Consider the following 22,467-nt stretch of genomic DNA (forward strand, 5'->3'; position numbering starts at 1 on the left):
AGGAGTCCTCCATTTGGAGCAGGACCTAGAAGCATGGACTCCTGTTTTATAGCCCCCTTTGTCACATTTCCTTTGGGGATGCCCTCCTTTCTTTTTCTTCAGTGCCCTCCATTTTGTGGTCCTTTGCCTTCCCGCGCAGTGGAAAAGGAAAAGGAGGACCTCTGGGCACCTTGGGCATCAGCTGGCAAAGGAGGCTGCCTGGCCACCTTGGCTGCCCCTCCTCAGCCTGGAGAAAGCTCGCTGAGAGAGCCAGCGTGGCGCAGTGGCTTGCGCCTTGGACTCTGGCTCTGGAGAGCAGGGTTCGAATCCCACTGAGGGGCAAGTCACCCCACTCTCTGCTCGCTCTCTCTGAAGGCACTGGCCCCCAAGAGAAGGGGGAAAGGGCTTGCAGGCAGGGAGCTGGAGGCGGCGTCTCCTCCTGGGAAGCCCTGCCTGCCTCCTTGGCTCCCTCGCCTCCTTGGCCCCAGCTCCAGGGCTCCTGCTGCTGCCGCTGCCGCTGCCTCTCCTGCTCCTTCTCCAGCCAGGGGCCATGCGGCGGGCGCCCCTGCTCCTGCTGCCCCTCCTGGCCGCCGCCTGCGCCCCTCTCGCCGCAGGTGAGGCGCTTTACACCAGGGCGCTTCGGCTTCGGCTTCGGCTTCTGCTTCTTGGAGACCCCAGAACAAGCTCCCTTTCCATACTATTCCTCTTATTAGTGCTGAGTTGCTTTCATGCCTTATTATTATTATTATGGCTGAGCTGCTTTAATGCCTTACTATTATTGTTATTATTAGTGCTGTGTTGCTTTGATGTCTTATTAGTATTATTATTATTACTGCTGAGTTGCTTTGATGCCTTATTATTATCAGCACTGTGTTGCTTTGATACCTTATTATTATTATTACAGGTGCAGAGTTGCTTTTATGCCTTATTATTTCTAACATTATTAGTACTGAGTTGCTTTGATATCTTATTATGATTGTTATTATTAGTGCTGTGCTGCTTTGATGCCTTATTATTATTATTATTATTATTATTAATATTAGTGCTGAGTTGCTTTGGTACGTTTCCTTTCTCCTGAGGAAGCAGACTCAAGTCTAGGAAAGCTCAGGCTCCCAGCTTCTTCCTCTCCCTCTCAAAGGGGCTGCAAGATTATTATTATTAGTGCTGAGTTGCTTTGGTACCTTTGCCTTCTCCTGAGGAAGTCATCTCAAGCCCAGGAAAGCTCCTGCACTCAGTTTCTTTCTTTCCTTCAGTTAGTCTCAAAGGAGCTACAAGGTCCCTTTGGCATCCTTGGAAGCCGGGCATCATCCCGCTGACACTTCGAGGGGGTGGGCAGAACAACTCTCTGCATGTGCTCAGAGGCACTCCTTCTCCCTTTAGCCAACTTGAAAGTATTACACTAGGTGGGCTCCCTCTCCCATGATGGTTCTATCTTGTCTCACAATCTAATAGAAGTTCAGGACTGGTCAGGTAGTGTCTTGAAGTAAGCTAATGGGTGTAGCCACACTACAGGATTAAAAAGGTTTGACACCACGTTAACTGCCATCACTCTGTCCTGGGATTTGTGGCTTGATGAGGCACCAAAGCAATCTGACAGACCGGACTCAATACCGCACCAAACCAAAAATCCCAGAATTCTGTAGGGTAAGGTCATGGTAGTCAAAGTGGGGCCAAACTGCTTTAATTCTGCAATGTGAATACACCTAATGTGTTTGTGCAAGGACAGCCGTGTTGAGGAGGCAATCCAGGTTGGATCCTGATGAACTGAACTGAATATAAACTGTACTGGGCGGAGGTTGCTTAGAGCACTGAGGGCAAAGGACGGCTGCAGCTGGCAGCAGATTTATTTATTTATTTATTTTTAAAAAGGCCTGCCTTTTATTTCAAAACTGCTCTTGCGCTGCTTCCAACACTGACGGGTACACAGGTTTACCTGAAGTTACATCCTCATCATCCAGAGCTCCTTGCCGTGATCAGTAGATGTGCAAAAGAAGGTGTTTGTGGTTCCTGAGAGGCAAAAGCACATGGTGCATTCTTAGAGGTTGTGCACATTTTATTGTTGGTTCACCTTGGGATCATTAGCACATTTGGGCACAGGGCCTTAGACCTTGAAAAACTTTCCCAACTATTTATACACACACACACACACAGGCTGTGCATGAAAGGATGGGATGGTCAGTCTGTTGGAAAGGAATCTGGGCTCATTCTGTCGCACCAGTGCCAGTCAGGTGGGTGAAACAAAATGGGACGTGTGCCAGTGTGCGAACAAAAAGTTTATTATAGGGCAGTCATGGGAGGAGGTGCATCGAAGATGTGCGTGTGGCTGTGATGAGCCACTTTAGAGGAAAGCAGTCTAAAGAGATAGGAGGCAGCATGGTATAGTGGTCTGAATGTTGGAACAGGCCTCTGAGAGACAAGGGTTCAAATCCCTGCTCAGCTACAGGAACTCTCAGAATGACCTTAGGCAAACCGTACTTTCTCAGCCCCAGATGAAGACAAGGACAAACCTCCTATGAAGAAATCTTGCCAAGAAAAGCTTAGAATAAGTCAGAATCAAGACACACAATGACAGTAATAAAGGCATATTTATTTGGATGTGAGACAGGTAGGCACAGAGTGAATGGAATGGATGGGTATGTTTTCTGTATTGGGGAGAATGTGTATCTTTCTTCTGATAACTGCTAATATTGGCAAGAGGGGGACCAACTCACCTGTCCCATTAGTGTCATTGGAATGCTAATAGCGACTTTTAAGACATATTCCCTACCCACTGCAAAGCTGGCGGTAAAGAGAGTTAAACCTCTCCTCTTCATGCTGGGGGAAGGAGCTGCTCAGGTTTCTCTTTCTTCCTTGCATTCAGTCAGCATGCAGTTTGTCCCTCAAACTGTTTTGCTGGTCTAAACAAATTAATTTGACAGCTCCCCTGTTTCTTGTTAAATGGTGGTGGTGTTTTCTCCTTTCCAGGTGTCCCCCATCTGCAGCCTCCTTTACTTGTCTGAAGCAAGAAACTTGCTTCTTGCAAAGCAAAGCAAGAATACTTCTGCTGTGAATTCTGTCCACTTAATGGAGTAACACTGGGTATTGAACGGGGTGTGTAAAGGCATGGTTACTTCTCTTTCACATTATGCAAGGACTCTAGTGGTGAAGATGCTGTTTGTGTTCTGCCTTAACATTTTTTCCTGTTTAACTAGTTCCTCCTGAAATTCTCCAGTTTTAGGCAGCCCTTTCTCCTGCTTTTACTACTTTGGTCTGCTCTAGGCTAAGGTTAGTTCAACACAGATGCTACAGCAACATGCTTCTGTATATTGTTATTATGCTCCTTCAAGTTGTTTCGGACTTATGGCTAAGCAGGGATTTGAACTCTGGTTTCCAGAGTCCTAGTACAAAGCTCAGACCACACTGGCTCCCCATGATTGTCTTACACATCTTTTTTTTTTTAAAAAACACTGTTGTTTCTTGTTTACCAGGTAACCTTTATTCTGTGCTTAGAAACAAATCTGAATTCCACAATCTGTATAGATCATATAAAGTCAGGAAACATGCAAATGTTTCCTTATTTTGTATAACTTTGCTGGGAGGAGAAGCAGGATACTGTCTTCTTAAGATTTCATATTTGCCCAGTTTGAAGTCTGCCTTAACTTTTCTTTCTTTCTTTCTTTCTTTCTTTCTTTCTTTATCATGTCTTTCTCTCAGTATAGAACCCATAATGACCTGCCTGCCTGCCTGCCTGCCTGCCTGCCCGCCTGCCTCCTTCCTTCCTTCCTTCCTTCCTTCCTTCCTTCCTTCCTCCTCCTCCTCCTCCTCCTCTCTCTCTCTCTCTCTCTCTCTTTTTTTAAAAAAAACCCATGACAGCTGACATCTGCAAAGCGCACAGTGTTTGCTCTAGTTCAATATTTCACACTTGTGTGAAGATAGTAAGCTTCAAGTCTCATTGTTGCTGTTGTGAATGGTCCAGGTGTTTCTCTGGCCAAAGGTTGTCAAGCCACGTAGAGGCTTACATTGTCATTCACGATAAAAGTCCCGTTGTGAAAAGTTTGTGATGAGATGCATGCTGCTTAATTTTTGGAGAGGATTTTTTTCCAATACACTTTGGTAAGTGTGTGTGTGTGTGTGTGTGTATGTGTATGGATCAGCTTGGAGCTTCAAGACAGACTGAGGTGTGTCTCTTGAAACCTACTCACTGCAGACAGTAGACTACTTTTTTCTGCCGTTGCTTAGCTTCATTCTGCATGTTCAAATTCTAATCTTAAACAAGAGGTGCTACATAAAGGCCAGAAAGCATGTCAGCCTGTGAATGTACGTGACAAGCCTGTGTCCTACAGGTAGTTACTGTATAATTCAGCTGGGACACTAAGCCTGATTATTTTTTTCTTCTCACATAGTTCACCTGTACTCATTCATAACATTTCCCATTACAATGCATTTTAACACTTTTTTCTTTAACAAATCAAAGATATAATCCATACTTCCCCCTCTATTCCTTCTTCATCGTATTGTCCCTATAAGGTTGACAGCTGCTCATGGCTGCTGTGCCTTCATTATTGTTTCTCAGGGATGTTAAGAAGCTTAATGCATTTAATTATCATCAATGAATATATATAAGAACTAGGTCAATTAGGTTTTTAAAGGGAATAATAAGTAAAAAGCTATTAAGTGGACAGGGCCAATCCCAGGTTGTTATGATACTGATGTCTTGAACAGAAAACACAAGTCCATTTAATTTTACTATACCCTATGTGGAGTAAAAAATAGCTTGACTTAGAAGTTACTGAGCTAATGTGGTATATTGATTTGACCACAGACTATGATTGTGAAGACTAGGGTTTGAATCCTGGCTCAATCATGGAAATGCATTTGGTGACCTTGGGCAAGTCACACTCTCTCAGCCTCAGAGGATGGCAATGGCAAACTCTCTCTGCAGAAACATGCCAGGAAAACCCAATGATAGGTTCAGCTTAAGGTTGTCATAAATCAGAAATGACTTAAAGACACAAAACAACAACAGGTTACTACTTGAGGAGTTTTTGGGGTGGAAAGGCAGGGTATAAATTAATTAAAGAGAGAGAGAGAGAAAAAATAAAGGTGTCTTCTTTTTAATACCCCCCTCCCCAGGATTGATTCATTAGAAACAGAAGGGATAGCCCAATGTTATACAATTATGTTTTCACTTTTTCACAGACCTCCCTATAATCTGAGGGGAAAAGTCTAGTTTGCTTCCTTTTGCTTTCCCCCAGCTTGCTTCCTGAGGCTCCTTTTCTTTCCAGAGAGCTATTGATTATGTTCACGAGGGCAGTGCATGTTCATTGTGTTCCCTCAGTGATTTGGAGAAACCCAGAAAGCAGATGTAGGAGCAGAGAAGGCAAGGCATGGGTAAGAAACATTCTCCCTGCCTCCCATAAAGTGATAAATTTGAATCTCACATGCCTGTATCTTGGAAATGTTATTGCAAAAATGAATGTGTTAGACTTAGCATTTCTTTGTTCAAAAGTAATTTAATCCTAGTTGTTTCTGATTAGTGACTTGTTAGGAACAGATTTTCAAAGCAAAATTGGTGTAACCTTTTGGGTTCTCCAGTGGCTAGTAAAGTTATTGTTGTTGTTCCCCCTCTAGTCATTTCTGACTTTTGGCAACCCTAAAGTGAACCTATCATGGCGTTTTCTTGGCAATACTTGTTCAGAGTAGGTTTGCCATTGCCTTCCCCTGAGGCTGAGAGAGAGTGTGACTTGCCCTAGGTCACCCAGTAAGTTCCATGGCTGAGTGGGGAATCAAACCCTGGTCTTCAGAGTCGCAGTCCAACACTCAAACAGCTACACCACACTGGCTCAGTCTACACATTTAAAACAAACCTCATTCCATTTGGATACAATGTCATCTGGCCACAGGCAATTCTCAGGAGTTTTGGCTTTTTGTGCCCCTATACGAAGCTCCCTAAACTCAGTAGGAAAAGGCTTTGCAGTTTTTAACCAGAGAATCCACTGAAATCTACAGAAATGCACATTCGTTTGCTGTGCATGCATTTGAATGGCTGAGTATTTTTGGCAGAGAGAGGGTGAATAGATGCAAATAGAAGTGAATTTGCACAGGAAAGTGGAAACAACTGTCAATGCTAATGTGCAAAAATGCAGACCAATTTGCATAGTATACTTACATGTAGACTCAGGAGTTGGGTAAATTGGTGTAAAAATTAAAGGAGATGGTGGGTGTGTAAATGAAGCTGGGGAGTGACAGGCTTTCTCTGTGTGTATGTACTCTGTGTGTATGTACTCTGTGTGAGTATGCTTTCTCTCTCCATCCTTCTCTGCTTTCTGAGGGAGACTGAGTGTTTATCTCTGCATGTGGAGGGCTCCTGTGTCTTCTGTGAGAGGTATGGCTGCATGGTGGTGGTATTTATTGTTTCTGTTATGTCACCTACTGCCTGCTCCCCATATCTTTGCCGCCATCTTCTTTTGGGACATTACTACATGCAGCTTTTAAACTGCAATCACACCAGGAAAGAAGCAGCATTAGCCATAATCATTTCATGATGATGCCTCCGATCTGTAGCTACACTGTCCCTGACCTATCCATTTTCATGGATGGGGGGAAACCCATCAATGACCTGTCAGTTGCTCAAGTTCCCAGGTGTGAAACATCACTCCTAGGGAAATTGTGTGATTGTGAATCACATGGAGTCAGTGTCCCCCTCTCTTTCACTATTCTGGATTAGCTTTAGTACCTTTAATTTTTTTACCTATGTTTTTTTCTTTCTGTCTTTTGACTTCAGTCAGGGTAGGAGAGCTCGAGAATAATAATAATAATAATAATAATAATTTGTTTTATTTATATACCGCTATTCCAAAGATCATAGCGGTGAACAGCAAGTAAGCTAATTAGCAAGAATAGCAGGAAAAAAGTCTGATTTTTAAAAAATCCCTAACAGGCATGCTGGGTAGGGCAAAAAGCAGGGAGGTGAGGTTAAGGCAGGCAGAAAGCATGATGGGGACAGTAGCCCCAGTAATGTGAATGAGGTGTGATGATGGCTGCCTTGGGAATGGTGTGTTCCCATTTTATTTTAGTAGCATGACTGTCGCAAGAACAGCTTATGCAGAAGAGTCCTTAGTGTCCCCTATTGCATTCAGCAGAAATGGTGCTGGACCCTTAAGCTTTGGACTAATTTTGTATTGTGTGCCCTTCAGGTGTATGGCACTTTGAATGTATACAAGTACAATGACCTTTTCTGCTGTTTCATCACATTCAGTGAGATTTTTAATTTGGTACTTGTAAATCCATCTGAGATTCAATTCACATAATCAGCAGCCCCCATGGGAAGCTGCCTTATGCTATATCAGACCAATGGTCCACTAAGATCAAGTAGTGCCCGCTTTCGATTTCCAAGGTATTAGGCAGAGGACTTTCCAGTTAGCCACTACTTTATTTCTCTCCCCCACCCCCTATTTTTTTTTTAAATGGAGATGCCCGAGATTGACTCTGTCACCTTCTGTTTTCAAAACATTTGCTTTGCTTCTGAGCTGCTAGAAATCCACCTGAAAACTCTCTTCATGTTTCCCCTTTCCATGGGAGCCTGTCCATATTTAGTTATCCCCATGTTGAGGAGGTTTTTCACACTATATAGGTATAGTGCTACAATTCCACTTTAACTGCCAAGGTTCTGTCCTATAGAATCCTGAGATTTGTAGTTTAGGGGAAGGAACATTTAGAACTCTCAGCTAAAGAACTCCTCTGGTCTCTCACTAGGCTACAAATCCCAGGATTTCATAGGAGTTAGGTGTGGCAGTTAAAGTGGAATCACAGTACTATAAATGTATAGTGTGAAAGGACACTAAAGCTATAAGGGTTTTGTATGTGTAGTGGAAACCTTGGGCTGTATCCAGTGTTGCTCATTCTCTCACAAAAGAGAATCCAGTCCCCCATCTCCAAGCACCACAAAAACTTGTTTCAGAGGACTGATACCTCCCAGCTTGTTTGTGGAGAAGCTTGTAGGACTGCAAAGGGTAGGTGAAAAGTAAGAAGTAAGAAATTCTGTCGAAAGGCCCGCAGTCCCTAGAGTTGCCATCACTTCTCCCAGTCTGCTGTTCTGTCAACATGAGGCACCAGTTGGATTTCAACCCATAGTTACAAAGTGTTTCATATTTTGTGTTGAAATCTATGCATGTTTTGAACTTTGAACAGAAAGATTCCATATAGTGTTGTTGGTCAGTTAACCGTTCCAGTTCATGTCTGTATGGAAATCTTAAACAAATAGTACATATTTATATGCTCAAGTGTCACAAAAATATGCTTAAGTTAAAGCCAGATGAAGAGTTTTGAATAAGTTTGGCCATGTCAAAGTCTTTCTTTTAGTCGTTGCATCTTCTTTAATTGGACCTAATCATACTGTTACTTTGAGATTATTTAAAATTCTACCTCCAAGTTCTCTCCAAGAACATATGAGATTTCTAATACTGTGATATAATTTTTTGTTACTGATCAATTATGACTGCAGATAGGTAGTTCATAAAACTCCTTAAAAATATTACCCATTTATTCAGCTTCTTTCCTGAACAGATAAATGATTAATCAGCTGTAGTTCAAAGAATTTTTAAAGCTAAAAACACTGTAGATCAAAATTTCAAAATCTATTTAGTTAGACAAATATTTTGTCTACAATATAACATATTAGAGGTGTCCTTAATCTAGACACAAGGCTGAAGGAATGTTGGTCTTTGTAGGGCCTCTAGATAGTTCTGTTTCTTGCAGGACCCCAAACTCTTCCAACAGTTGTAGGCAGGGAGAGAAGAGAGAGAATCTCTGCAGCTTGGTATGTGGAGAGTGAGAAGGAGGATGTTGAGAGAAATTCCAGAGGTGCAAGAAGGGCCCTATACAGACAGACCAAAATAAAGCTGCTTCAGGTCACTTTGGAGGTATGGTGTTTCAATGATGCATGCGTTCTAAGAGTCTGGAAGCTGCACCAAAGCTGCACTTCAGTCCTTAGGACTGGAGCGTGGCTTTGGTGCAGCTTCTGGACTCTTAGGACGCATGTATCATTTAAACAGCCTATTTGCAAAGTGATTGAAGCAGCTTTATTTTGGCCTGTCTGTATCAGGCCAAGGATTCAGAAAAGGAAAGGGCACATTGCAAACATGCAATGGCTAATGGAGCACACCAAAGAATCCCAAACAAAAATCAGCATGTGTTTTATAGACTACAACAAAGCATTTAATTGTACAGATCACGAAAAGCTATGGAAAGCACTTAAAGACATGGACATGCCACTATATCTGATAGTCTTGATGAGGAATCTGTACCAAGGACAAGAGGCCACAACAGAATTCGGGGAAACAGAGTGGTTCTGAATAGGCAAAGGGGTCAGGCAGGGCTGCGTCCTATCACTCTACTTGTTTAATTTATATGCTGAAAACATTATAAGAAAAGCAGAATTAGAATCAGAAAAAGGAGGAGTGAAGATAGGAGGAAGCAACATTAACAACCTAAGATATGCAGACAACACCATAATATCAGGAGAAGACATTCAGGAATTGGAACAGTTAATAAGGAAGGTCAAAGATGAAAGTGCAAAGGCAGGTTTGATGCTAAACGTAAAGAAAACAAAAATAATGACCACAGAAGAAATACACAGATTCATTCTAGACAACGAGGAAATTGAAATAGTTAAAGAATGATCAATGATCAAACATTGACCAGAATGGAGACTGCAGTCAAGAAATAAGAATCCCCTTCCCTAACTTTACAGCGCTATATAAATAAATAATAAATAAATAAATAAAAAATCACTCAATCCTTCGAGACTAGAGCATGTTAGCTCACCCAAGTCACCCAGTTTACATGGCCAAGCGGGAATCAACCCTAGTCTCCCAGAGTCCGAGTTCAACACTCAAACCACTACAAAAATTAAAACACCAGTTCCAACACCAAAACTGTTAACTGTTTCATCCCTCTATTGTTTTCATGCCTGCCATTTACATCCTGTTCTTTAATCAGTCACCACTCCATGAGAAAACCTATGACTTATCAGATAACTGCAAACATTTGCTCAGGAGAGTCTTTGGTGAACAACCCTGATCAAAAGGCCTTTGACACCACATACTTTTTTAAAAAAAAAATCCAAGTAAACAGTGTCTAATGAGTCATCCTTGCTTCTTGACACCTCACAAACTTATCTAAGCTTGTTTAGAGCTTGTGATGTTTTCCTGGGATTATCCTCCTATCTGCCTGATTATTGTCCCTCCAACACTTTGCACACATTTTCCAGCCCAGATGTTAGTTTAGAACTTGCAAAAGCTAGCATACATTGGCCACTATTCACTTCTCTGGTACACAGGACACTTTTGGCACATGTTACATATTTTTGTTGAAAGATTTTGAATTTCACATTGGTGTCCAGAGAGAAACATCTGGACTCTCCATTTGTCTAATTTCAGTTTGTCCATAATTTGATCACTTCATCTCTTGCCTCCTATGTAGCTCTTCCTCAACATGTAAATTCAAGCACAGGCTTCTCTCCCATTGCTTCTGCAATGAAGACAGATGAAAATAATTCATTTAACTTCTCTGCATTCTTTCAGTCTCCTATTCTATGACTCACTCAAGTCATCCAGTGGTCCACTGTCTTCCTAGCCAGTTTTCTGTTTCTTCATAACACAAGGATTTATTGTTCATAAGGATTACCCACATAAAGGATTATTTATTGTTGTTCATGTATTGACACTAGCTCCTCAAAATCACCCCATTTGTCTGCTTGTATTTCCCTTGTGCAAGTTTTGTATTTCTATTTGTTCTTCTCTTATGGTCACACTTTCAGTTTCCGAAGGGAGCCTTTTTTTAAATACACACAACACACACACACACCACACACACAGAGACACACACACAAATTAAAATTCATTGGCCTCTGCATGTTGACAGAATTATGGGATTGACATTCCCATTCTCCCAGTGTACTTTCCTGATAATCTCTGCCGGGGATGCCTGCACTGGCCCCAGCAGATTGACCAATGCCTATTGGGCTCTTGTCTTTTTTTCAGAAAAACTGTTTATTTTATGTTATATTTTTAATTCTGTTTTAAAGGTTTTTAGTTTGGGGTTCTTGGTGTTTTTATCTTTGTGAGCTGCCTTGGGTCCAATTGGGGGAAAGGCAGCATCTTAAACTAAATAAATAAATCCCTTGCCTTCTGAACACACTGAACCTCACCATTAGACTAGGATTATCCAATCGAGAAAATCAAACTCAGGATTAAATTAATTCTCTTTGGGAACCAATCCCGTTTATAACCTAAATACAGAATATGCCTTATGTGTCTAATTATTTTAATTCCTCGCAAAAGATCTAGGCAGGCTACAGACTTGTATTGTTAAAATGAAAATAAAAATGCTTATCCCTTTCCTTCCCATTGTTGTCAAGCAACAGTTCAAACTGAAACAAAAAACCAAAAAAAAATTAAACATAACAGCAAAATCAAACAAGGAGTGAGATATGTAAGCAAGCAAAAACGGGGAAGGGTGTGTACTTGTCTGTAATCGACGAAGTTACTTTCTGAAACATACCTCCCACACTCCCCCAGCTCACATGGCCAATGGTCATGTGAGTTTAGTTGTTCACCGCCTGTAGTCCTTATACTGGGAGAAACGGGATATAGAAATACTATAAATAATGATCCCAGATCCCTAGCTTACATGGCACTATTGTCCTTCAACTAATGTTCATGTTCTGGTCAGGCTTGCTTCTGTCTTCCATGACTATTATTATGTGTTGTTGTTGTTGTTTTTCTTATAGCCCGCTGTTCTGTAAGGACTCAAGTGGCAGTACATAAACTTTTAAAAAAATGAATACTTCTTTCAGCAAAGTCCATCTGCCTAAGGTAGTTTCTAATTCTTTCACTAGACTTTGGCTTGGAACCTGATCTACATTTCCTGACAAATGAGCCCTACTTAGTCCAATGGCCTTGCTCTGAACACAAGCAGGCATAGGCTTGCTCTGTTGACTCTCTGAGGCATTTGCACGGTCTGAAAAGCCAGGGTCCCACCACCCACCTCATGTTTTCATATTTGGATGACACAGGCCAAAACACCAGGCCAAGACTTGGCTGGATCCTGGAAGACCAGACACAGATCTGGCCAATACCGGGCAAAACCCCTCACTGTTTGAAATTTGAAAAAAGTTTTTGTTTTCCAAATGTTCTATTTTCAAATTAATATTTTGTATCTTTAGTAATTCAATTATCTGTATTGCCTATTTGTTTTATTTTACACTATGTCTTTCTGTGTGTGTTTTTTTTTTCTTACAGTGAAGTGGAACAACATGTCAGTGACATTGTGGAAAATGAAAAAAAGGAGCCTGCCTGATTGATGATGATTGTGATGATGATCGATATAATATTAATTATTATATTTATTATTATTATTTTACCTTACCGTTTTCCCAAAATTGGGACCAATGCAGCTGACACATTTAAAAAAGTACAGCCTAGATAAATACAATAAAGTTGCCATCAAAGTAGTATTTTGCCATCGCAGGGGGAGCAAGAAAGGCCCACTGTACAATTAAAATTACATCTAAAGAAATAGGCACACTCTCAAAAGCCTTCCTTTAAAAAACTTCCGCTTATTGCAGGTAAGAGTTATAGCAAGTAATTTTAGCAAATTACATTTCTATACCATTATCAGTGAACTCCCTAGTGGTTTAACAATATATCACTGATGGATTTTGTTTGCATTTGTCAAAGGTCAACACAGGTACCCTGCATGGTTTACCATTGTAAGCCAATGCCCAAAACAATCTGGTACTCATTTTACTGACCACGAAAGGACGGAAGGCTGAGTGGACCTCCTTGGAGCCCTCTCTAGGATTGAACTTACAACATTGGTATACAGTAACAGCCTTTAACCACGCACCACCAGGGTTCCTGGTTATGTTACCTGTTTATGTTATGTGAAAATGCAGTCACAATTGTTTCTTGCATTACAAGCAAGTTTTTACCTGTGGGCAATGAAATGGTAATGTTGTTGCAGAAATCCGTTAAGAAGCATTCTGTCCTGGTTATGTTCTTAGAGCTATGGCAGAGATTTGTTCTCAGCTGTGGTCGCGTCACACATGCCTTTATTACCTCTTGCGACCATTTGTTAGCATGACTGAAGTCCAACAGGCCCCCTCTGTTCACAAGTGAAGTTTGTTTTTTCACACCTTTGCACACACATGTTAGACCTGAAAAGATAATTAAGATTTGATGAAAAACAATGCCAAGCAAAACAAAATTTTCTGAACCTAGTCCGTTGGTCAAGTGATCCAGTAAAAAAGAGAAAACTGAATAGTCCTGGAAAAAAAAAAAATTACAGATCAGGGTGAAGACATTAGAAGCTTATTCATAATCCATTTAATAATTTACTGTTACCCAAAATGTTAAAGTAACTCTACTTTAAAAAAACCTTAAAAGTCACGCTCTCTCAGCCTTAGAGGGAAGTAGTGGCAAAGCTACTCTGAATAAATCTTGCCAATAAAATCCTAAAAATGGGTCACCATAAGTCAGAGTTGACTTGAAGACACATAACATGAAAAAAAAACAACAGAGCTATCGCTTTTAAACATCTTATATTAAAAAGCTTCAGCAGTTTATGATCCCAAAATGTAACATGCAAGGAAATAAACTGTTCTAACTAGGGTTGAGTATCAGGAGCATGCTACAAGATAAACTTCTATTAGTGCTTGCTGTAGCTCAGGGTGACAATCGCAGCCTTCCAGATGTTGTTTGGGCTGCAATTCCTAGCATCTTTACCACTGTGTGGGCTTAGGGCTGCTGGGATGTGCAGTCGAACATCATCTGGAGGGCTCATGACTCTCATCTCTTAGTTAGAGAACTTCTACAGTTGCACCTAATCCAGGTACTCCTATGGGCAGCAACTATGTTAACCAGAGTTAGAGTTAATCCAGAAATCAGTTTCTTCTTTTCTGTTGCTTTTCCTATATGAACGAATGCAACTGTGTTGTTTGCTCGAACCTTGGGTGTATCTATACTGACACCACTTAACTAACTGACTCCATCCAGCTGAATCCTGCAATTGTGGTTGGTGGAGGCATAGCACTCTGGCAGAGAAGATAAAGAGCTTAAAACTATAAATTCCAGGTGCATAGGATGTTGTACAGCACTTAAAGTGGTATAAATGCATTATTTCTACAGGTGTGAATCACCTCTTGACTACTGACTTTAAGTTTTTTACAAGGTTCGATGATGATGCTCCTTAGCTGGTTTTCTGAAGCAGCCTACAGAAGGTTTCCCCTTAGTTAAGGAGGAATGAATCTTTGTTGTCCTGAAGGAGACACCACATAGGTAGCTTTCTGCACCTGACGGGTGCAAAGATTTTGTAAGTGCCTGGCAACCCACCACAAGGCAAACAGGTTGCTTTTGATATGGTGGGTCAATGTTGTGGGGGCTGCTTGTTGATAATAAACTCCTATTATTTTACAGGAAATGGGGCTAAATATGGGGGTATGAACCGTTTTCATTCTCCTTGAGTCCATGCAGAGACTATCTGTGCCAGCTTATGAAAAAGAAAGATGTGTCTGGCTGGTAACACAAGTAGCAGTATGTTCTGGCATAAGTTTGCTCTTATCATTTCTGTAATAAATTGAGATACTTTCCTTGAGACTAAGTGGCATAGTGGCAATCTCAGGAAAGTTACTCTAGGCTGCTTTGCAGTCTAGAGATGTAGTCCAAAATAAGTAACTTTTTGAGGCTGTGTACAGAGATAGCCGCTGTTTGCAATTTTGACATCGAGTGGTGCATAAAGATTTCTCTATGTCAAAGAAAAATATTTGCTATGTATCAGCTGAATAACTGAAACATGACATAGATACATCTTTTAAATCTTGCCAAACAAGATAACACACATTTGCTCAAGGATTGCAGGTATACTTTCTGAAAATATTTGTCCAGGGCCAATGTTTAATCTTTATAAATGGCTTGGGCGTCATTCTCACTGGCAGGTGAATCGCTTCGTAATTTGCTCTTGCCCCGTTTGGAAAGCAATTTCAAAAGACCCCTAGTTCTCATTATGAAAGGGTTTCTTTTCCTTACCCAGTGTGATTGGGTTTTTGTTTTGTTTTTTGAGGCGATTGTGGTTCCCACTGGCAGCACTGCTTTAAACTCCCTGTCAATCATCTGACGTAAGCCAGCTTGAGAATGGGGGGGGGGTTGGAGGCTGAGAGAGTGTGACAAGGAGGATGGCAATGGAGCAAGGCAAGGCGGGGGGAGTGGAGAAGAGAGGATGAGTGACGAAGGCAGGCTGGGAAGGGAGCTTGGGGCTGGGGAAGGGACATCGCCAGGCCAGGAAGGGAGAGGAGGAGGAGGAGGAGGAGGAAGAAATGGAGGGCACCGGGACCCAGAGAGGCCTGTGAGAAGTAGGAACAAGGCATTTTTGTTTTGTTTTCTTTTTTGTAAATACAATTAAGCGATTAAGCGATAGAGTGGTTTAGCACCTTTGCAAGTAGTAGCTAAACCATTCTGTCACTGTCATCACTTAGTTTTAAAAAAAGGAACCAACACATCACTCAACAATAACAAGACAGCACGGGGGGGGGGGGGGGAGGGAGGAGGGATGACATCTCCAAAAAAAAAAAAAAGAAAAAAGAAGAGGGATATTAAACACCCTCTGCCATTAGTCCCTCCCCTCAAGAAGCTGCGATTCCAATCTGTCATTTCCACTTTCTCACAAAGCTTGGATAGCATTTTTTCAAAAGAACCTCTTTTAAGATGGTGTCTGGATAAACCATTCTTTTGCCTTTGCCTTGCTTCATCATGACAATTCGATCAACATCGCGACAGGAACCGGTTTCAAATAGGAACTAGGTCATTTAATTCACTCAGCCATCCGATTCTTTTTATAGTGGGAATGGGGCCTTGGATTATAAACAGCAGGCCCATGCTCTACAATTTGCAGGTGACCCAAATTAATCAGAGAGTAGCAAAACCCTAAAGGACAAACTCAGAATTCAAAATGTTCAAGACAATTGGGGGACCTATGTCAAAACTAGCAAAGTTAACTTCTACAGTGATAAATATGAGGTCCAATTGAGGCAGGAGAAAAAATGTAATCCACCAATAAAGAATGGGTGACCATGGCTAGCAAGCAATGTATGTGAAAATGATCTAACGGTCTCAGTGCGACAAGCTAAAATCAACAGTGTGATGCAGCAGCCAAAGAAAACAACACAATTCTAGGCGTATCAAACATGACAGAAGCAGTAGTTCCATTCTTTTCTGCTTTGGTCAGTCCTCACCTGAATATTGGACGCCAGATTTCAGAATGACTTGGTATGCTGAAACTATCCTGAGGAAAGGTAACCAAGATAATTAAAAGTCTGGAACCAAAACATATGAGGGACAATTGAGGGAGCTGAGAAGTGGTATGATAGGTATCTTTATACCCAAGGGATTGTCATATTGAGGGATGGAACAAGGCTGGTTTTCTGCTGTTTCCAGAGACCAGAGCACTAACCAATCAATTCAAATTACAGAAAATAGATTCCATTGCACATTAGGAAGAACTGGTGTTTTTACTGTACGCTGGCCCTTTGGCTCCCAGGGCTTTGATTTTGCCCCATATTCATCATATCCACATTCACTTGCTGTCATTCAATATGGGCATGACAATCCATGGATGATTGATTTGCAGATTCAAACGCCACAGATTTAAAGGGTGAACTTTATCGCTACTTGAGAGTAGAATGCTAAAATTCTGTGATTTCAGTACAGATATGCGACAAACAATAGGAGTAAAATAATAAAACTATCATTTGTTCCATGGTTTTTAACTGTTTTTTTCCCAAAATAAATTGATGCTAAATTTCAACATTGTTGTTCTACATGCATTCTTTATTTAAACACATTTAAAATACTGAGACCCATTTCCTAAAAGCATGTAATTTCCTACCGTTATTTGATGGATCCTCATGATGTTGTCAACATGTTCCTGAAACTACAGTTATGCTGTTATGAACAAACAAAATTATTTTTTCTTCTTCTTGCGGAGAGAAAATGAAATTGCTGTGTTTATACTAGAAAAAAGGGGAGCTCTGACCCATTAACAGTATGGAAGAGGAACATTCCTTCTGCCACCCTGCTAGAACTTATCGCACACCGTTTTTCCCCCGTTATGGATTGGAAAGGGAGTCTCGGGGCTGCGCAGACCTGAAAAAACTGATTTATCACAAAGCGAATCATCCTCAAAAAGGCCCTGTTTCCATCCTCTGGTGCAAGCCATCCCCGTTGGCCCCGTGCTGAGGGCATTACATGTTCTGGTCAGAGGTCTTTCGGACCGTGGAAAATGCGCACCTCAGCACTGACCGGATGTGGCGTGGCTTTGCACAGGGGGACGGAACAGGCCCTTTTGGGATGATTGCTGTGTGATATATCAGTTTTTGCAGGTTGTGCGCAGCTCTGAGAGTCTCCTTCCAGTTCCCATATCAGGGGGAAAAACGTGTGCAATAAAGTTCTAAGTCTCCCCAATGGGAAGGTAAGTAGCACAAAGATGGTATCTCTGATTAGTGATTGGCAACAAAGAGGAATTCTTCTCCACTCTACTTATCTTCCACATTGGCAAGGGAGGTGAGTAAGGTGGGTAAACCAGTCTAATCTGTTAGTGACAGAAGATGACACAGGATCCTTCCCTCTCACAACTGTCCTCTTGCCTGTGAAGGCAGAGCAGGGAAACAGTTTTGTTTCCAATCAGCAGATAATTGAGATCTGTCATCTCAACCACCCCCCTTCATATATCATATGTTAACTCTGATGTGGTTGAGAGATACATTGTGATTCTCCCTCCCTGCTTACCTTCTTAAGAAAAGGAAGTACTACACTTCAGAACTTGGGGCTTGCCCTTCTTTCTCATCCTCAGGGAGTCTCAGGGTGAGAAATGACCTTGAACAATGTGAGTGTATTATCTATTCTCCATTAGAAGACTTTGTTGTTTTAACTACAGTACCCTTGGGTATGAGACATCTCAAGAACCCCCTATTCTCCACTGCTTTACTCGTTCAGATAATTTCATGCCCATGACCTCCCTAATTGTGTCTATCCATCTGGCATGTGGTCTTCCTCATTTCTACTACCTTCTACCTTCCTAGCTTTATTGCCTTTTCTTTCTTTTTAAATAATGTTTTATTACATTTTTGAACAAACAAACATACAATTGGTCTAAAATACTAATAAAATGTACACATATTAACAAACACAAAGCCACCAGACAAAAATAAAAATAAAAGATAGATCTTATATTTAATTTTTTTTCCAATGAATCATGGATTGGCCAAGTACAACAACTTCAGATTGTCATCTTGGCTTCCAGGGATATTTTTGTCTTTATCGCTCAAGGACGATTTTTTGTTCTCTTGGCTGTCCACAGTATCCTCAAAGTCTTCTGCAGCACACCATCACATGTGTTGATTTTCCTCTTATCTGCCTTTTTCACCATCCAGCTCTTGCATCCATACATGATAATGGGGCATGGACAATGCTTGGATGATTCTTACTTTAGTGGTCAGTTGTATGTATATCTTTGCTCTTTACGATCTTTCTAGCTGCCTTTCGCATTCCTAGACTTCTTCTGATTTCCTGATGCAGCCTCCAGTGTTAAGGATTATTATTTTTTAAAATTACATAATATGCAATTGTGGTTTATGCTTATGACATTAAGCGGCTGCCCCTTGGTCCTGATTAGATATGGAAGTGACAGTAGAAAAGAACAGATTCTTCGGAGTGCTTCCAGACAGAGACTGGTAATGGAATCACATATGGCTCATTCTCTTACCCATCCAGGTATTCCCGTCATGCTTAAAGTCTAGGAGACAGAAGAAATGCCAGTATCTTTTACTCTTCGTGCTATTTTATGCTGTTTTTTTTTTAAAAAGTATTGCGGCTCTGTCATGAGCAGCGGGGTGTCATTTCCTAACCTTATTATTCATAGCTCTTTTAAGAACTCATAAAGATGTTTTCCAGTTATATGTGTATTGATATTAAATAAAATATACAAAAAATGTCACTTAATGAAAGGTTAATGCTTTACTATAGCATCCAGGGGTAGTCATGTTGGCCATATTTGCTATATATACTATATTATGATATTACTATTTTTATAAATACAATAATTTATCTTTGAACTATGTACAGTGCACCCGCATTATACGCGCGGCGGCAGCAGTCCCATTCACATGAAGGGGCATGCTCCATGGTGTGCACCCCATGCGCTGCTGCCGCGCACCCGCAGGCACAAGCCACATTGTTTGAATGGGGCTTGGCATCCGTGTTTTTTTCTCTACATGAGGGGGTCCGGAACAGATCCCCGCGTAAGAGAAGGGCAGACTGTTATCATTTAAATAATGAGGGGAATCTCTTTTTAATCACTAACATTTTAGCCAGACCGATGGACAGACAGACAGACAGACAGCAGATTAGCAAACAAAACGTTTGGCTTCAACCTTTTTTGTTGTAAGTTGAAAATGAGCTGCATCCAAGATGGCAGTTCCCACAACATCAGCCCATTCACACTAGGAAATAACCTGGTGTGCAAACTGGTTATTCCATAAATTTGCCACGATCAAATTCTGTGTTTCATTTTATGCCTGATTCCTATTCATACTCGGGAACAGGATAAAATGCGCGTAGAAGATTTGATCCTGGGAAAGAGAGAGAGGACGGGAGGAGAGGAGGAAGAGGAAGGAGAGATGACAGACCAAAGTGGCAAGTGCAAGGGGGAGATGAAGAGGAGGAGAGAGAGGAGGAAAAGGAAGAGAAAGGAGGGAGAAGAAGAGGGGAGGAATGCAGACCACACGCAGTGAGGAGGAGAGGAAGAGAGGAGGATGAGGAGGTGGGAAGAGAGGAAGAGGAGGAAGGAGGATGTGCGGCGGGGACAGGGGAAGGTGAGAGAAGAGGAGGAAGAGAAGAGGAGAGAGAGAGGGCAGACATGCAGCTAGGGCACGAAAAGGAAAAGGGTTGGAGGAAACGAAAGGCAGTGCGGAGGAGAGAGGAGAGGAGGAAGAGCAGAGGCAGTGGATGGCTCCAAATGTGGTCGACTTTGAGTTCCCATTGGCGGCTCCTGCAACAAAAAATACCCCACAGTTCTTTGAAAGAACTGCTAAAATCCTTGTTTCCAAAAAAACCCGAGTTAAGGAGTATTGTGCTCCCCCCTCCCCCAATTCAGGTAGGAAACCCAACGCAATTGTGACGGACTCCAATTTAACCAGTTTGCAAACTAGTTAAAAAGTAATGTGAACAGTCCATCTGTTTTCAGCATTCTTCAGTGGATGATGGCATTATCCTCGAGGGTAGGAGCAGAGGCCATGTGGTGTTTCGTTGTTTTAAGATATGAACCCAGAAATTCTCCTTTTTGTTCAAAATGCCTGAGGGAAATGATACTTTGTATCAAACAAGGAAAATCCAGAGAGACTCTGATGTTCCAAAGTGGCCAGGCACTGGTTGCCCGAATTTTCTAGTAGGATTGTAAACCTGTGGTTTCCTAAAATGTGTATGCAGGTCTGCAATCATTTTTTTCCCCATGTACTGCAGTTGACCAAGCCGAGATAAAAAAGACAATGGAACACATAAGTGAAGAAATAAGAAAACTATATAAAGACTAAAGAAAACACATTCATTTAAGGAGACCATTTGAAGATAAAACCTACTCTTTAGAATTGAAGTGGAAGCTGCACTCAGAGGCACTTGGGAGAAATAAATTGTCAGGAACCAATGAACAGAACAGCATACAAAAAAGCTTTTCAAGCTACAGAGACAGAATCAACTCTAGTTTTAAGAAAATATGTCAGCAAAAATGGGAAACAAAACGTGGCCACAGAATGGAAATGCTCAATATACATTCCAGTCTTCAAAATGGGGACACCAGGGATTGCAGAAATCACAGGACCAATGCATGAATTTCCTATGCAAGCAAAGTGATGCTCAAAATTCTGCAATACCATATATGAATGAGATATGCCGATGTCCACGCTGGGTTCGGAAAGGAAGAGGCAATACAGATCATATTGCAAACATTATTGGGTAATGGACACACCAAAATAATTCAGAAAAATCATCTGTTCTATATGTATTGTAGCAAAGCCTTTGATTGTGTAGATCATGAAAAGCTATGGATCCCTCTTAAAGAAATCCATGTGCCTTAACATTTGATTGTCTTGATGCATATCCTGTATTCAGAACAAAGTTTACCATTCAGAACAGAATACAGATAAATGAAAAGGATTTCCAATTGGAAAGGAATCAAGGATGGTTGCATTTTATCTCTAACCTATCATACGTAAGTAGGAGTGACTCAATGGAAAGGGCATGAAATTGAGTATGAACATCAACAATTTAAGATAAGTAGATGACACAATACTTATAGCAGAAAATTTAAGAATAACAGAATAAAATCAAGGAAGAAGTGCAAAAGAGGTTTACGTTGAACATTAGGAAACCAAAATAATAGCCACAGATGAATTACGTAACTTTAAAGAGATGATTAAGACATTGAATAGTTAAAGATTTTCCATACTTTGGCAGAATCTTAGTCAGAATAGACTCCAGTCACAGAAATCGAAGACTCCAACTTAGAAGGGCAGCTGTGAAGAAACTAGACAAGATCCTGAAGTATAAAGATATATATTTGAAGATAAAAGTTAGATTGTCCATGAATTGCTTTTCCATTTCTGTGTATGATTGTGAAAGCAAGACAATGTTGAAAGCTGTAGGAAGAAATCAGCTCATTTGAATGTTCATGCTGGAGAAGAGGTATAGGGATATTGTTGCCCTGTTGAAAAGACAAAATGATTGAGTCCCTAGAGCAAATCAGCCCAAATTCTCACTTGTACCAAAATGACAAACCGCAACTTGAATCTTTGGACAATTATGAGAAGACATGAGTCACTAGAAAAGCACATATGCTTGGCAAGGTAGAAAGCTATAGGAAAAGAGGAAGACTGCATCCCAGATGGCAAGACGCAATCAAGGAAGCCACGGTTCTGAGTGTGAAGGACCTGAGTAGTAGGATGAGGTGGAGGTATCCCCTCCAAAGGTCTATAAGTCAAATTAAACCAAAGTAATCTTTTTGAGGAAATAGGCCAACCAGGAAGGATAAGGATGCATTATGTCAGTGTGTTTCCACATGTGAAGAGATCCAGTACTGAATCCTGGAAACCAGGTGGAAGCATTGCATAAAAAATTAAAGGGGGAGGAAACAAGAGGACTATTAATGTGGGAGTTTACCACAAACCCCAAGTCCGACTGAGGAATTGGATAATGCCTTTTTAAACAGATGAAAACACATCGAAAGGAGAGATGTGTAGTGATGGGTGATTTCAACTTCCTGTTATTTGCTGGAAGTCAAACTCAGCCAAAACTTTAAGGTCTAGGAAATTCCTCACTTGCCTCGAAGACAATTATTGTCAAAGGGTGGAAGAAGCAACAAGGGATCAACTCTTTAGATCTGATCCTAACCAGCAGGGATGGCCTG

General features: G+C 41.2%; 1 protein-coding gene across 5 annotated transcripts in view; it reads left to right on the forward strand.

Annotated features, from left to right (window-relative positions):
* The first annotated feature begins 248 nt into the window (after positions 1-248).
* ACVR1C (activin A receptor type 1C) overlaps positions 249-22,467 on the forward strand; it is an 83,678-nt gene continuing 61,459 nt past the window's right edge. Inside the window, exon 1 of one of the 5 annotated variants that reach the window (XM_042463308.1) lies at positions 249-593. In XM_042463308.1, coding sequence (XP_042319242.1) covers positions 530-593 — 64 coding nt within the window. In that variant the 5' untranslated portion in view covers positions 249-529. Of the gene's footprint in view, positions 594-2,128; positions 2,208-2,319; positions 2,585-5,303; positions 5,350-22,467 lie in introns of those variants that run through there. The other 4 variants (XM_042463350.1, XM_042463298.1, XM_042463316.1 and 1 more) reach the window with 4 other exon arrangements.

Source organism: Sceloporus undulatus, chromosome 1 (genome assembly GCF_019175285.1).
Source record: "Sceloporus undulatus isolate JIND9_A2432 ecotype Alabama chromosome 1, SceUnd_v1.1, whole genome shotgun sequence".
Lineage (NCBI taxonomy): Eukaryota > Metazoa > Chordata > Lepidosauria > Squamata > Phrynosomatidae > Sceloporus > Sceloporus undulatus.